We start from the raw sequence: 17,318 nt of genomic DNA, 5'->3' as shown, positions 1-17,318 counted from the left end.
TGTCAAGGTTCCTCTTAATCTTTTCCAGTGTTTCAATTTTCCAATGTGCAGACGATTCTTCTACTTTTCCTACTGAAGTTATATTGGGAAAGTATTGACCATTTTTCCCTCCCAATGCCATGTACTGTTTTGTGTAAACAGCTGGGCAGCTGTCTTGCTTTCAGAGATCTAGTCACCTCTGGGATGAACCTTGGTGACATAGGAATGGGGCCAGTTTCCAAATGTTTGCAGATGATACCCAAATAGACTCCTCCCGCGTGACTAGCATTGTGATGTCTGGATCCCTTTCAAGCATCAAGTTGAGAATAAGCCAGAATTTTCTCCAGCAACCCTGCCTGGTTGCTTCCAGAAACTGAGCACGCTCACCACCGACCTCCATCTTTGGAGCCAATGGCCGGAATCGTCTGCTCCCATTGGCGATGGGCATCATGGTGGGTGTGGGGGGGGGATGGAGAATTCAGCGGAGGGGCAGAAATCGGTTTCACGCCAGTGTCAAACCACAGTGGGATCATCAGATGGTGTCCGCCATGGGGGCTTGCGAATCCTGCTGGAGGCCGGCGTGAGCCCGGGTTGCATCTCACTAAATCGGCCCCCTCCATGCCCGATTTACCCTTACGCTGGGGGGGAAACACACTGGCCCAGAACTCGTCTGGACAAGTGTGATGTGCAGAAGTCGGGCCTTTACCTTTAGGACTTTGCTCCGATCGCGGACATCCGAGGAGAAGAAGATGCTGCAGCCCTACAGGCACCGGACCCTGGAGGGACACATGCATCGCGTGCTGGGTGGACCCTCATGCACATGGCTCTGCCGCGAAGCAGCTCACGGAAGGTGGGAGGTCTCCACACAGCAGCTTCGCTGAGGCTTTGGACCTTCACGGACCTCGCCATGGGCTCGCACCAACTTCCATGCTCTCCATTGACGCTTTGGGCCTGCTTTGGGGCTTCACAGACTTTGCCATGGGCTGGTACAGATGATTGGTGAAATGTGGGGGCGGGCGGAGAGGAAGGTCTAGGCATGAGTGGAAGAGGGAGGTGTACCGTGGGATGGTGGTTGAGAGGTTGGAAGGGGGTGACAAAGGTGTCGGTGGCGGGGGAGGAGGGAGTTTGGACAGGGGAAGTATCCGGGGAGTGGGGAGGGTGTTTGGTGTTGTGGAGGGGGGGAGCGGGGAAGGTGTGCTGGGGGGGGGAGAGAGCAAGGGTGGAGGAGGGAGTAAGGGGAATGTGGAAAGTCCAGGTGAATGTGCAAAGGAAGGCTCTGTGGAGTCAATGACTTCCTCCTGGGAAATGAACTCGGTGGGTGTGGTAGGATGGAATGGCGAGTCTGAGAGGGGGCAGAGAGAGCCAGTAGGATGGGTGCGTCGGTTCCAGTGGAAGGGGTGGCAAGGGTAGTTGGTGGGGACACGGAAGCAAACACGGACCCTGGGGGTAAGAAGAAAGAGGTCGGGGAGGTCAATGTGGATGGGTCTGGGATTTTCAGGAAGGTAGGGAACGTGGACGTTCACCTGGATATCCTGGAATGATGAGGGTTTGGGCTATAAGTTAATGGCGGGGAGGTCAAAGGTGATGCCAGGGGTGTAGACTGTGATGGGGAAAGGGCATGGGTGACTGGGAGAGGGGAAGGACCGGGGGAGCTAATCAAAAACTTAAACGACTACCATGCTGTGCAAATGGAAAGTGAGCGGAGCCGTGTGTTGGACGGGCACAGGTGTTGCATGGGAGTGTGGTCAGTGGGTGGGTGGAGATGTGGGTCAGCTCAGATGGACAACTGGAAGAGAACCCCAGCAGGCAGCATAGAAAAAGCTCAGGAAAGTGCGATGAGTGTGATTGATGAAGGCTTCATGTGTGTGGGCGAGTGCTTGCACGAGGCTCCAAAAGGCCCTGCCACACATGCACTTCTCCCTCCAGAATCACCTGTGGTCCGGCTGCATGCAGCTGAACTGTTAGTGGGGTGTTGCATGGGGAGGACTTGCAAAGCCTGTGAATGAAGCTGAAAGACATCATTATACATTACTCAGTGAAAGTGAATATAGTTTCAGGTTATAAAATGACAGAATGTGTTCACCTGTGCAACCACTTGTGATTAGAATTTCTTAACTTTTCTAGGCCTACCACTTCTAGGTGCTGCCCTGACATCTGCAGCAGGGGTGGAGACAGCCTGTGCAATGGTCGGCCCTGTTACCTCTGATTACTTTGGCATGTGTCCTCTGGAGATCCGAGGCCTTGAGGGCCCGGCTTGCTTTGGCTGTCCTCCTGAGGGCCGTCTCCTCCCTCTGTGGTGACAGAGGAAGATGTTGAGGGGGTCAACAGGCAAAGGGAACTCAAGAGGGAGCAGACAGCCTCTGAGATCCCTGAGTGGATGACCATGGGTGTCCAGCTGCTGTTCTCCTCCCTTCGGGTGCCTGAGGGCCCCGGCCTGACCTTGAGGGGAAGGAGCACCTGGAGGGATGTTGAGGTACCCCATTTCCCCCTTGCGTTGCCACTGCAGGAACTCGCTCATGGCTACTGTGATGGAGTGCAGGTCTGCGTGAATCTCCGTGTTCTGTTGGACCAGAGTCTCCATGGTATCCACCATCCTTTTACATGGACACCTCCATGCGCGCATATGTGGGCACCACTTCATCAGAGAGCAGACGCACGCCCTCTTCTGACTTGCGTGTCACCCTGTTGAGGGCTTCCAACAGCTCAGTGTGATGTTCCCCTGCCTTCTGCTGGGTCTCCACGAGGAGTTGGAGGGCTGAATCCAGAGGCTGGTCACCTGCCTTGGACCTCACGGACGCTTCTTCCCCACTTCTTCCGAGTGCTGGAGAGCTCGGCTGAACTTGCCTCTTCCTGTTGCGGGCACACGCCCGTGCAGAGACCACCAGATTGTGAACCCGAGCCTTCTCTAGATCTAGGTCCCACCGAGGTGTGTGTCTCTGCGCTGGTAGCGGGTGTGACGGGTTTTCCAGGCTGCTTATTTCCAGCTCTTCAGTGGAGGAGGTGTCCTCTTGGCTGGAGGTGAGAACATGGGTGGAGCTGAGGGACTGGCTGGCTGAGGGCATTGGTCACTTGGCAGAGCTCCCTGTGAACCAAAGTAAAGATAATTAGTGCATGGCAGCAGAGTCATAAGCAGGAGAGAGAGACACTCACAGTTGCGTTGGGAGAGGGATGATCTGGTGCAGTATCCTCACGTGGGAGTTCGGCGCCAACCTGGCCGTTGCCGCAGGCACAGTCCCACATCCTCACCAGTCAGCGCGATGGCACGCTCCTCAACGTGATTGAGGGGCCTAGATGGGCCACTCCGCCACTGGCCTGAGACCTCTGCCTGCTGACGTGAACAGGCTTCGCCTGCTTGGAAACAGATGGTGAGAGTGTGAGCAGGACACATGGCATCATGTGGAATGTTTGTGTGGTGAGCGGAGCCATGGACGGGATGATGACGTGAACACCAGAGGGTATGAGTCCGATGGAGATGTGAGGGTGTGTGTGTGAGAGTTAGCGGTGTTGTCCCTTGAGGTGCGAGATCCCTGTGGATGTGCGATGGGTTTGTGAGTGTGTGAGTTGAGAGTGACGAGGTGGTTGACTTACTCTGGCGGAATGGATGAGCGCGTTCATCCTCTTCCTGCACTGGATGACTAACCTCCTCTGTGCTCTGTTGGCACTGACCACTGCTGCCACCGCCTCCCAGGCTGGATTGGTGACTCTGGTGGACCTTCTGCGGCCAGAGCGGGTGTAGAGGACATCATGGCGGCCTTCCACTGCTCCCAGCAGCCGCCCCAGAGAGGTGTCACTAAATTTGGGAGCTGCCGTCACCTTTGCTTTTGGGGCCATCTGTCACCTGGAGTGGTCCTGGTCTGTAGACATGAAGTAGGCTGTGCTCCGGCGTGCATTAAATATGGCGCCCGCAGTGAGGAAGTGCTGAGGTCACTGCGTCACGGGCAAATCAGAGCTTACCCACCAGCGAAACGCCACGAAAATCTGCCATTGCAGCCAGCGGGTAAAATGTCCTTTTTCACACTCGCCACTGCACTAAGTATAAATCTGGGATGATTCCACTCAGTGCTGCTAAAACCTTTATCCACTGCTTTCTTGCCTTCCAGCTTGATTTCCCCAAAACTCTCCTTGTTGACCTCTTGAACTGCACTTCTCATTATCTGCCCACTTGTCTGCAGTTTTGCAGCTTAATTCCTGTTCTGTGCCCTTAGCCTGTAGCTCCATCCTTCACTTTTCTCTTCATCATTGACCCCTGACAAACAGTAGATTCTTATTTCCTTTTTCAGATGGGTGTACGCTAACACACACCATGTCCCATTCACCCATCCCCCCTGTGCTGGCTGATTTACGTTGGCTCCTAGCCCAGCAAATCCTCATTTGAAACTCTCAATTTCTTTCAGTCCTACAGCCCTCCAAGGTGTTCGTCCAACTCTGGCCTAGTCTGCGTCTCCGATTTCCTTTACTCCTCTGTTGTCCACCAATTGTCAAATTACCTTTTTTTAACAAACAGTGGAATTTCCTCCCTATCTCCCCTTTAAGACAATCCTTAAAACCCACTCCTTTGACTGAATTTTTTTGATCATCTGTCCTAATATCCCCTTTTGTGGCTGTGTCAAATTTTATTTGACAATTTTCCTTTGAAGTACCCTAGGACGTTGACTTTGTTAAAGGTGCTATATAAATGGAAGTAGTTGTTTCTGCTCAGGTACTCGATGGGTGTATTTGCTGACTTTATGGAAAATCTGGAAAATTGTATTTTTTTTATGCTATCAAGATGTTTTATTGTAAAGCAAGCTAATTTTTGTATAAAAGCAACTTTAGTACAAATTGTCACAATCGGTTTCCTCCTTTAGGAAGAGGCCAGTGAGCTGAATCATCAAGTCGCTGCAGCTATCCCATCGACACCTTTGGATGTCCAACTTACTCCAGGAGATTTCATTGTAAATGTAAGTATTGGATGTTTAAGAATGCATTTGAGCTCTTCCCACCCCCTTACTGTGAAAATTAGCTATGGGATATGGACACTGCTTCTACATATCAGCCCAGAAGGTCAGTGCTTCAAATCAAGACTTCTGTTCAATGAAATCTTTATTGTGCCGACATCAGCTGAATCGCTGGTTAACTTCTGAGCTAAGGAGAGTGAAAGTCAGCTCACGTTCTTCTAGCTCATTGATCTTTGCTGAGTAATGTGTGTATGTGGGCGTTGGCTGAGATGCTGTTTAGCTTGTCTGAGATGTAGCTGAATAAATTGCCAGCATTCACCCTGCCCTCAAATGGAGCTGAATTGGATTATGCATTCTGCTGTGTTCAACTTCAAGTCTTTAAAATACCAGTGCACTGTTGAACCTTAATCCCACTGTCTCAGTACAGTCCAAACTAAGATCAAGAACATCCCCACCCCTCCCCTGCCATCCCCAAGCACATATGCACACTAACACGCACACGGCTGCAGTGCAGGGGTGCTGCAATTATAACTATTAGAAAAGAACAGATTTTATAGTCAGAATTGCTAGATAAAGAAGGATCAAGATCCATCTAGTTCACCTTCCCCCATCTGGTAGATTCACAATACAACAATGACCAATCAGAGTCAAATTTCAAACAATGCTTGGCAGTTAACTGTCAGTCACCACCAACTGGTGCATTCTTCATTGCAATGCCTCTACCAATCGGAGTCAACTTTCCAACCAATCAGCGCACTCTTATACAGTATAACTTGTTGTTCCCTTTAGATTTGGTGTTTTTGCGAATTGTTCTGATGAGTGCAAGATGAAAAGGTCTGACAAAATATGTCTTTTTTTCAGCAATGCTCAAGTTTGGTACTACCAAATGACTATTAATAATGGGGTCCTTGATGAATCAGAGCAGTAAATCTCTAAGCAGTTTGTTTCTGGATCCGTTGCAGAATACAGTACTGCACTGAAGTGTCAGCCTGGATTATGTGCTCAAATCTCTGGAGTGGGACTTGAACCCACGAGCTTCTGATTCAGAGGCAAGACCTTTACCCACTGGGTGTCACAGCTTGATGGAGTGGGAGTTTGGTGCTAATAACCTACTGTAGATGAACAGGAAACTGCATTTGAAATTCTGCCTCAACCACAGCTTGAATTTTTACATTTCTGGAGTTTCACTGTAAGGAGCTGGGTCTAGTTCAGAGTGGATCTGATGAGTCATGGGTAACCATGGTCTCCTGGGGCTTGCTGGTTGAGCCACAGAAGAATTTCTTTGATTTCTTTTTCTCTTTGAGATTGCCTGTGCTTTAATTTCATCCACTGATCTGCCTTACTCAGGAGCTGATATTAATAGTGGTTAGAGAAGCTTATGACGATGTTGTGCATTCTGAATCGTAGAGTGAACATTGTGCTTCCTCCTTGAACGTCCGAATCGCCCTTTCTTAAATTTTCTACCTCTTCTGATTGATTGTTTGCTAGAATCTGGTGCTACAGGTACTGGCACTACCTGGTACCTTGGTCAAGTACCCAACGTATGGAATTCAGGAAGATTTATTTCTCTCAATTCACCTTGCATGGCTGGCACTCGCAAACATGCGATGGTTGTTGGAATGGGTCACTGAGGTGGGACTTCAATTCCCCTTCATATGATTGATTTCAATTGGCCAGTGACATGGGACACCTCTTTGGGGCCAACCAGGAGATACGCACATTACCCTCTCTGCAGAGTTCAGCAGTTGTATTTTTAACTTAACTTAACAGAACTCTTTACCTTTTCTCATTGTTCTTAAGAGGCGTACCCTTAAAATTAGAATCAGGCAATCAGGCCATCCAGGGGTAATGTCAGGAAGCACTTCTTTACATAAAGGGCAGTGGAAACCTGGAATTTTCTTCTCCCCACCGCCTCCACCTCCTCTCTCCACACCCCCCAGCCCCTATGGAGGTTGAGGGAGAAATTTCCAACCTGAGGTTGCTACATTTTTGTTAGGTAAGGGTGTTAAAGGTTATGGAAACATGTTGGGTAGATGGAGTTAAAGTATGGACCAGTGATGAGATAATTGAATGGTGGAACAAGCTATTGGGACTGAATGGCTTTCTGCTGTTCCTATGTGCTCGAGGTCTGTTCTTCAGTGTGAATCGAACACTAGCAAGGCAGCATGCTTCTCCGAAAACTGGAAGATAAATAACGCTGCAGTATTTTAAAATGCTATCTTTCATGATTTAGTCCAGCATAAATTTAGAGCTCATTGTGTCTTGTTTAAATGTTGTTTGATCCTCTTCCTCTAACCTTGTGTCTTCTCAAATCTTGCCTCAGCTAGAAATGAAGTGTCATGGGTAGCGCACTTTTCTTTTCTCCCCGTTTTTTTTTGTTCATAGTTATTCTGACACATAGGATACACCTTCTCGATAAATCAAACAGCATTTCTGTTGCCCCTGTCGTCATAAAGTTACCATTGCAGGTTCAAGTCCCACTCCAGAGACTTGAGCACAAAACGTGGGCTGACGCTCCAGTGGAGAGAGGGAGTGCTACACTGCCAGATATACTGTCTTTAGGATGAGATGCTGAACTGTTTTTAGATGTTTTTCCATTGCATATTTGATTGAGGGTTCCATTACCTTTCCCACTCACTGACAGTAAGCTAATTGGTCTATGGTTCTCTGGGCTGGTTCAATCTCCTTTTTTTATATCTAAGAACCACATTCTTAGAACCACTTTCTGCAAGGCCTCTAGCACTATTCCCTTTTCTAATAAATATTATTTATGTTGTCCGGGTCAGTATTTATCCCTCACCAAACAGCACCAGAACAGATTATCTGGTCATTATCACGTTGCTCCTGTGGGAGCTTGCTGTGTGCAAATTGGCTGCTAGGTTTGCCAAATTATGACAATGACTATGCTTCAAAAAGTGCTTCATTGGCTGTAAAGTGCTTTGGGACTTCCTGAGGTTGTGAAAGGTGCTATATAAATACAAGTTGTTATTTGCGAAGCAACATTCGGTAGTACTGGGAATCTTCTGGATTGAAGCGTTTAGAAATGTCAACATCTGTTTCTCCTTATTTAGGTTATTCAGATGGACTACGGGATGGAGAAACAAAATCCCATTAACAAGGTCCGGTTCTACTGCAAGAGCAACCCCAGCCAGGCATTTAAAATCCGTAAAGACCAGGTAACCTCAATAACTGAAGAAGCAACAAATCCTGTTTCTGATTTGGCTTTAAAAAGTCAACTCTCTCCAATCATGCACTAACTAGAGGCAGGAGCAGACCAACTCTCCGTTCTGCTATGGGGCAGCCATGTGGAAGGCATGGGACAGCAATCTGGAGGTTGCTTACGATTTGCTCCATAGCAGCCTCTCCCTCTTGAGGTGTTGCGTAGCTTTGCGGATCAGAACATTTACAGATCCTTAACTCACCGTAATGTTGTCCCGTAGCTCACTTTGTTGTACCAGAAAGTTCATCCTTGTCAGTTTGTCGTTAATGTACGTGATTGTCAACTTTCCCTCTCATGTACCCACCGCCCAGGTGTCTCGGTTGCTGCCGGAGAGGTTTACAGAGCAGCTGATCCAAGTGTACTGCAAGAAGACCGATGAGCGGAGTGTGGAAGCGGCCAAGAAGCACTTTGTACAATGGTGCATCAACAGGAACTTTACTAAACCCAGGGTAGGGAAGCGGAGACCACACTGGAATGTTGTCGTTTCTGTGCTCTTTCTGTGAACATGTTGCATAACTACAATATTACCATTGAACCTCACTGTAGTAGCTGAAGGATTTTTTTTTATTTGGTCATGGATCTGTAGTCCATTTGCTTACCACAGTGCAATATTCTGATGTTGGCTATAGTTCAGCAGTTACCTCTGAATCCGAAGGTCATGGGTTCAAATCCCACCCCAGAGACTTGAGCACGTAATCTAGGCTGACACTCTCACTGTAGTGCTGAGCGAGTGCTGCACCGTCAGAGGTACCGTCTTTCAGAAGAGACGTTAAACTGAGGTCTCATTTTCCCTCTGAGGACAATGCTATCGTTCCCAAGCAGCGTTTTGGAGAACAGCAGGGGAGCTCTCCCTGGTGTCCTGGTCAATATTTATCCCTAAATAAATATCAATAAAACCAGATTACCTGGTCATTATCGCTTTGCTGTTTGTGGGAGCTTGCTGTGTGCCAATTGGCTGCTATGTTTCTTCCATTACAACAGTGACTACACTTCAAAAATACTTAATTGGCTATGAAGCGCTTTGAGATGTCACAAAGCTGTGAAAGGAGCTGTACAAGTGCAAATCTCTTTCTATTCAAATTCAGCCCAGTGACACACACAACAGCCCAAATCCTCGTGTGGATGATGTCATGGGCTAGCTATTCATTTCAACTGTGTCCCACCCCCACATTTTAAAAAAAGTAAGTTGGTGGGTGGGGAATTTCCTGGGTGGTTTAGTGAGCCCAAGGCAACATGAGGTTTGGCAATAAATTAGTGATCATAAAGTCCCACATTTGATCCCAGTTGGTACTGAGTTAGATGAGTAGTAAGACGAGGGCAGAAAAATTACCGAGAGTATTATCAGTGACCCCGACTGGTGAGTACAAGTGTATGGATATTGAGAGAGGAGAGGGTAAGGCAATTATCATCATCCTCACCACTCTAAAAACCGGCCACATCCCCTCCTCTACCTAGGTATAGATAAGGTTCTGGAAGGCTGTTGGACTGATTCTTGGGTGAGTTGGGTACCTGCAGGACAGGGGGAGGAGAAGAATGGCTGAGATAAGGGAAGTTCACTCAATAATGACAGCTTGCATTTGTCTAGCACCTTTTTAATGTAGAAAAGCACCCCAAGACACTTCACAATGATGTATTCATGGGGATTGAAACAAAGATAATTATATTAGGAGGAATGACCAAAAGATTGGTTGAAGAGTTGGGTTTTAAATGCGGTTGGCTGGGAATTTTAGAGCATAGAATTTAGAAAGCTGGAGTCCTTGCTGCCAATGGTGATTGAAGGGTGGGATGAGGGAGATACACATGAGCCCAGAGTTAGAGGAACAGAGAGGGTGGGGGGTATTAGTAAGGGTGAAACCACAAGGGGAGTTGAACACACACAGGCATTGTGGTACTAAAGTAGGTCATTAAGTACAGAGGTGATGGGTAAGTGGGACTTGGGATGAAAGATGATATGGGTAATGCAATTTTGGATAAACTGCAGTTTATGGAGTGTGATGGAAAATAGGCGGACCAGGAGAGGACTGACATAGTCTAGTCCGCAGGTGGCAAAAGTGTGGACGTAGATTTCAGCAGCAGATGTTGAATTGTGCGTTTCTGAGTGGATCCTTTGTAGCCAGTTCTTTAACTATTACCCTCACTTTCCATTATGTACACGTTGAACAATTGGTTTGAATAGCACCTATACCTTATGTACCTTTCTCCTACAATAAAAGCAAGACGATGATTTTAATCTGACTTTCTGAGATGTTTAATGATGCCTGAAGTTGTAGGTAAATGGCTCCTCAGACAAGAAATCTTCCTTAAACACTAAATTCCTCTATAGGAAAGATTTCTTCTTGTCAACAGCATAAACGTGGGGGCATAAATATCTCTGATTACAAACACATTCTAAATGAGCACATATCACAGTTTGAGTAATAAATAGCTTCAGAAGAAATCTCTCTGCTCTGTCTTTACAGGAAGGATGTGATGACACTGAAAGAGAGCACTAAGGAGAGTTAAGAGAATGTTGCCAGGAATGGAGAATTTTAGCTATTAGCTATATGAAAAGCGACAGAACCTGCAAGTAATTGATGTGCTAAAGTAACTAGTGCAAAATGCCACGTGCTGTTTGTTGGGGAGTATAAATGTTGCATTTCAGTGAAACCATAAGCATAGAAACATAGATGATTTATGGCGCAGGAGGAGGCCATTTGGCCCATCATGTCCATGCTGGCCAACAAAGAGCAATTCAACTGAATTCTCGTTTCTAGTTCTTAATCTGTAGTCCTTTAGGTTAGGACACTTCAGGTGCAAATCTAAATTCCTTTTTAATGTGAAGAGGGTTTCTACATCTACCACCCTTTCAGGCAGAGAGTTCCAGATCCCCACCATTACCCTCTGGGCGAAAAGAATTTTTCATCCGCTCTCCTCCAATCCTTCTATCGATTATTTTAAATATAAGCTCCCCCTTGTTATTGACCCCACTGCTAAGGGAAATATGCCCTTCCTGCCAACGGTATCCAGGTCACTCATAATTTAGTACACCTCAATTAAATCTCCCCTTGGTGTCCTGTATTCTGCAGAAAGCAATCTTTACTGATAGCTAAAATTCTCCATTCCTGGCAACGTTCTCTTAAATGCTCTCTTTCAGTGTGATCGCGTCCTTCCCATAAAGACAGAGCAGAAACATTTCTTCTGAAGCTATTTCTTACTCAAACTGTTACACGTGTTCTTTTAGAATGTGTTTGTAACCAGAGATATTTATTCCCTCATGTTTATGCTGTGGTCAAGAAAAAGCCCTTCCTATAGAAGAATTTAGTATTTAAGGAAGATTTCCTATGTGCGTGATATCTCACAAAATCATAGATATTTATTTTGGCTGACTATCCAGTGCAGTAGTGAGGGAGAGATGTACTGTCGGAGGTGCTGCCCTTTGGATAAGGCATGAAACCAATGCCCTGTCTACTCTATCAGGTGGCCTTGAAAGATTCTATGGCACTGGAGATCTTCCTGGTGACCTGATTGATCTTTGCTGCTAAACCAACATTATCAAGAGATTATTTGTTGATTAGCTTAATGGTGTTTGTGAAATATGCTAGATACATGCACAATCCTCCTTTCCTTTCTTTGTAAATTAATTTGCAGTTTTGCTATATATAGCTCATAAAGGGAATGCCCCCTACCTGTCCCTGAATCGTTCCATTAGTCCGTTTTCATTTCGAGGGGAACTAATTGTACAGCTTAAAGGGATTTTTGAAGGGTGTGGGAGCAGAGTGCTTCTGCACACTCAGAGATCCTGGTCATGACCATGCTAAGTGAAGGCTCAGCCATGAGTAACTAACAGGAGTCGGTGACTGTTTTCATGTATTGCATCGGGGGGGTTGCGGGGGGAGTGGGGGGGTTGGGGGTGGGGGAGGTTGAGTGGGGTGGGGCAGGGGCAGTAGAATGGTGATAACATCACCGGACCGGTAATTCAGAGACCCGGAGGAATGCCCCAGAGGCATGAGTTCAAATTTAAATTCAATTAATAAATCTGGGATAAAATGCCGATCAGATGACTATCAGATTGTTGTAAAAAGCCACCCGGTTCACTAAGGTCCTTCAAGAGAGGAAATCTGCCATCTTTACCCAGCCCTGGCCAACATGTGACTCCAAATGCAACAGCAATGTGGTTGACTCAATTGCCTTCTGGAATGGCGTAACAAGCCACCTGCTGGTATCGAACTTGTTATAGAAAAACCACTGTGAATGTACCTACACCACATGGGCTGCATTGTTTCGAGAAGGTGGCTCATTATCACCGGCTCAAGGGCAATTATGAGTGATCAACAAATGCTGAACCTTGCCTGCGGTGCTCCCACCCCAAAAAATAATTTTTAAAAAATGTAAGTATTTCTTTTTAAGCACTTTACGTAGCACCTTTCACAACCCTAGCATGTCCCCAAATCACTTTGTAACCAAATGAAGCACTTTTGAAGTGCAGTCACTGTTGTAATGTATGGAGCGTGGCAGCCAATTTATGGACAGCAAGGTCCCAGCGCTCAGCAATGTGATAACATCCAGATAATTTATTAAATATTGTAAAAAAATTATAATAAATACAGGCTGAGTCACTAGAAAGAACTCAACTTTTCTTCAAAACAGTGCAGTCGGATCTTTTACACCCACGGGAGAGGGCAGACAAGGCCTCAATTTTAATGTCTTATTCAGAAGGTGGCATCTCAAGACACCGCTAACGCAAGCCTGGATTCCGTGCTCACACCGGGTGGCTGGATGACTTACAAATGCAAGAGTATTTTATAAAAGCAATTTAAGATGCGATGTTTGAGCAAGATGGCTGCTCGCCCCTTCACAAAAAGCAGTTGTTAACAATTCCACTTTCATGCCTATCTGCAGGATGGTGATGTTGTCGCTCCTGAGCTAACGCCGCTGAAGCCCGATTGGAACGATGCCAGCAGTGACAGCGATGACTCTGATGCCAAAGATGAACCCCGGTTCTACGACCACGCCAATAGTAACAGGGCCAAGACGCAGCTTTTCAAGTAGAGGGAGCGGGAATTTCCTGTGAATTCCGAGGGATTTGTTATATTCCAGTAATGGAGTTGCATTCATGCGGGATCGCTTGGACACCTCAGGATGTTTTGGTGCTTTTAAAACTGTTATTTGGCTCCGATTATTTCCTCATTGAAGTGAAGAACAGTAATCTTCATGCAAATAAATCTAAATCTAAATGCCTTCAAGGCCGTTCGGTTAAGGAGGAATGTTTGGTTTGATAAAACCAATGCTTCAGTGAGCAATTGCTGTCTCATTGTAATAGGCATCAACCACAAGAAACAGAAATCTTTTTTTTTCCATTTCGCTTAACATGTCGTTAGCGGGTTTCCATGGGAACGTTGCTGAGGGGCCTTTGATGGGATTCACTCTTAAAATTGAAGCATTTTTCCTGCCAGTTATTTGCTATCTCTTTGGTTTCTTCCTGGTTAAATAGTGATGGGAGGGAACAATGAAGTTTCCATTGCCAAGACAGAATGTAGCATTGTGAAAGGAGGGGAGTTGCCTGTTTCTCACCAATGTGCAGATCTAAGGATTTTGTGGCCTAGTGTCTTCTGCCCACAGAAATGTGCGCATTTAAGAAGCTTGGGTCATAGGTTTGGCTGCCTTTACATCATTGAACAAATAGGCAGAAGAGTGTTGGACATGGCGTCTTGCAACTATATATTATTGCTTATCTGAGGAAGTATAGCTGGTGTTATCGACATTGTGAATGCTTAATATGTTATCTTTTCAACGTTCAATTTAAAGTATTTTAATACAAAATTAATGCCCAACTTGAGTCAACTGGAGCCTTGGGGAAATTAGATGAAGCTGGTAATGGTGCCTCTTCCTGCACAATTAAAGCGAGGCTGATTGTGGTTTGGGTTCCTAATGTAATTGCCTTGTTAGTGTCTGATTGGTGAACATTGCCGTGGGAGGTCAGTGGTCAGTATATGGCCCAATGATGAAGATCCAGGTCATTGCACTGAATATAATCCAGGGTTGGTAGGAGCTGCATTATTCTGGCAAGTATTTCTATTGCCAAGGCTGGGGTCACATTTGTGCATTTAGGTATTGTACCACTCTGATTACCCAGGACAAATGACAATCCTGGTTTGACCAGTAACCTTTTTCAGGGTTTGAGGCTGCATTTTGCTTTGACTGGAATTCCTTCTGGACTTTACAGGTGGAATCACCTGACGTTTACAGTGATTTATGACTTGGAGTTTTTTTGAGATAAGCGTAAGATGAGAAGCTTCTGTTGCACTGTAGAAACCAGTGGACTGAACATGTAGCTTTGCGATACTTACACATAACCCTATATGTAGGGTGAATAAGTGTGTAAGGTTTTTTAAAAATTCAGAGCAGTAAAACTTGTCAAAAAGCCCTCCCATACTCTCTTGTCCCTTGACGTTCAGCCATCTCGGAAGTGACTCCTGTGCATTTAAATTAAGCCAACGTTTCTCGACTCCGCTGCAGAACAGCATTGATTTCTGATCCGGGAAATTGGTGTAATGCATTAGCCCAATGAGACTTGAATATTGTCTGAGAACTCCAAGCTGGTGTAGGAAAGCATCCTCAACTCCCAAAACCTTCCCCTGGAGACCTGATTAGGAACACGTTGTTCCAGTCTAATGTCAATCCACAATTTATCATTCCTAGCCCTGAAGTATAAGATCCTATCACATACAAATATTTATTCCAAATGTGGAGATTTTTCATGTAGGAGCTACCTCTCATGACAAAGACCTTTCCTCCACGGGCATTAAAACAGAATGTGACCAGACACCAAGTATTTTCAAGGAACAGTGAATATTTTTATACCCCAAAGTCTCGGGTGTTTACTGACCCTGGGAGTAAATAGAAAGTATGCATTTCAGTTTTAACCATTTGTACTGTGATGTGCTTTCATGTACAGTATACATGTATCTGCACACACTGAATCTAATTTTCAATATAGTCCTTCCTCTTTTCCTGATTTGTGTGAAATTTTAGCCATGTACACACACAATGGTGGGAATTTTAAAGAAGTTACAAATAATGTTGGTAACAGAATTCAGTAACTCCACAACTACAAGGAAAATAAACCTGTGGGCCTTTGACCTAAACTCATTAGATTAGGGACAAAGGGTATAATTTGTTGAGACACTGAACTGCCTGCTGTCTGTTTCTGAGGGGGCGTGTGCATGATAGAGAACCAGCTAGAGTTATTCCCCACACCATCTTCCTTTTATTTTCTTGCTTTGTTGCCAAGTGGGAGAAGGGAGAAAGTGTTCTGGCTGAACAGCACAAGCACATTCTATGCAGTTTAATGATAACAGACCAGGCTTGTAGACCATGCCAGATCAATTGATAAGAATTTGACACACAACTTGTTCCTAATGAATAAACTGAAACTTAGACCAACTTGGTCTAACTCCACTGCGTACTGTTCGAAGACGCCATGCAATCATAGGAACATAGGTGCAGGAGTAGGCCATTCAGCCCATCAAGCCTGCTCTGCTATTCAATATGATCATGGCTGATCATCCACTTCAATGTCTTTTTCCCCACACTATCTCTGTATCCCTTTATGTCATTGGTATTTCAAAATCTGTCAATCTCTGCTTTAAACATACTCAATGACTGAGCTTCCACAGTCCTCAGGGATAGAGAATTCCAAAGATTCACAACCCTCTGAGTCAAAGAAATTTCTCCTCACCTTGGTCCTAAGTGGCTTCCCCCTTATTTTGAAATAGTGTCACCTGGCTCTAGACTCCCCAACCAGGGGAAACATCTTACCTGCATCTGCCCTGTCTATTCCTTCTAAATATTTTGTAAGTTTTGTGTGCAGCGTACATGTAGCTGCACACATTAAATCTAATTTTCAATATAGTGCCTCCTCTTCTCCTGGTTTAAACATTTAGCCATGTGTACACACAATAGTGGGAATTTTCAATTCAGTACAATCAGTATCACAATCAGATTTAGCTAGCTAATAAACAAGTAGTATGGAGCACTTGGGCAGAGGTTCCCTTATCTCCTTCCATTAATGTCTCTTAGGTGGCTTTAGGTATACTAAGTAAATGCAGGTTGTTGTATGGAAGCAAGGCATGCCCTCACAGGGCAAACACATTGTAAAAACCAGTTGAATCCCTGGCATTGCCCAGAGGCAGTGAGGGAGGCCCAGGAGTGGATGGCATAGCTACCACTTGGCACAAGGGTTAATGTGGGTGGAAGTGGTGTTTGGGAGGGAGTTCTGGCTGTAACTGTTCCATTTACTCTCTGTACATAATTATATTAGAATATATTCAGGAATAGTGTAATGCATAAATAGTTCACTATAATGCCAGAAAGACAATGTTTGTCATTGACCTCTCTATGGACAGCTAAGTGCCGTGTTCCAGCTGCTGAATTGTTATTTTTGTTCCTCTGTTTTATTGGATACCAGGATGATAATAAAAGTGACCTGACTGTTGACCACATGATGCTGTCAGCCTGAGAAATACCTCCTTCAAGCCAGGTCATGTAATTAGCTAGTTTCTAATTTTTTAGTATACAGTTTAACTCACAGTCATTCATTTTTTTTTTTGTGTCCCTCATTTTTAGGGATGGTGTTAAAAGTTCTAGAATATTGGTTAGCTAATCATATTTTTATAAATACTTCTAAATGCTGTACTTGGACCAATTGTGTTCTGATCAGGTATTTTACAAACTAGGAGTTAAAATAGCCAATTTGCAATTTTGTATAACATAGTCTGTTTAATTATATAGCAATAAAGTGGAAAGGTTGAAAATAAAATCTATTCTTTGCAGAAGAATCTTGAATTTGTTGGCTTTCATAAAGAGATATCCACTTGGTACCGTTTTCTATACTCTTTAGAAATTCTTCTCTTTCGAATCTTTATCAGCTGTAATGGTATTAGAATGCCTACCAGAATTCATATCTCCTAAAAACTCTCTCTTGCCTAAACATGGTTTCTTTCCCCTAACTTATTCATTCTTTTGTTGTGCTGTGTCTCAGGGTGACCATCATTGGCTACTGTATACTGTGATCGGTGCCTTGCATTGAAATGTTAAGCCTGTGTTATGACACTGCAGTTTGTAAAGGCTGAGTTATTTCAAATCCCAGAGGGAAACTTTAAACAACTGTCATAACCTATATTTTCAATTGGTATGTCTGGAGT

The 17,318-nt window shown here is 45.1% G+C and overlaps 1 protein-coding gene across 1 annotated transcript in view; it reads left to right on the top strand.

The window, feature by feature from the left end:
- LOC144688407 (deoxynucleoside triphosphate triphosphohydrolase SAMHD1-like) overlaps nucleotides 1–16,952 on the top strand; it is a 61,449-nt gene extending 44,497 nt beyond the window's left edge. Inside the window, exons 13-16 of the mRNA XM_078554900.1 lie at nucleotides 4,827–4,919; nucleotides 7,988–8,092; nucleotides 8,448–8,585; nucleotides 13,015–16,952. Coding sequence (XP_078411026.1) covers nucleotides 4,827–4,919; nucleotides 7,988–8,092; nucleotides 8,448–8,585; nucleotides 13,015–13,164 — 486 coding nt within the window. The 3' untranslated portion in view covers nucleotides 13,165–16,952. The remainder of the gene's footprint in view (nucleotides 1–4,826; nucleotides 4,920–7,987; nucleotides 8,093–8,447; nucleotides 8,586–13,014) is intronic.
- Nucleotides 16,953–17,318: the final 366 nt, after the last annotated feature.

The sequence above is a fragment of the Cetorhinus maximus genome, chromosome 13 (genome assembly GCF_964194155.1).
Source record: "Cetorhinus maximus chromosome 13, sCetMax3.hap1.1, whole genome shotgun sequence".
Classification (NCBI taxonomy): domain Eukaryota; kingdom Metazoa; phylum Chordata; class Chondrichthyes; order Lamniformes; family Cetorhinidae; genus Cetorhinus; species Cetorhinus maximus.
Note: the sequence above shows the minus strand (reverse complement) of the source record. Positions and strands in the feature narration are given on the sequence as shown.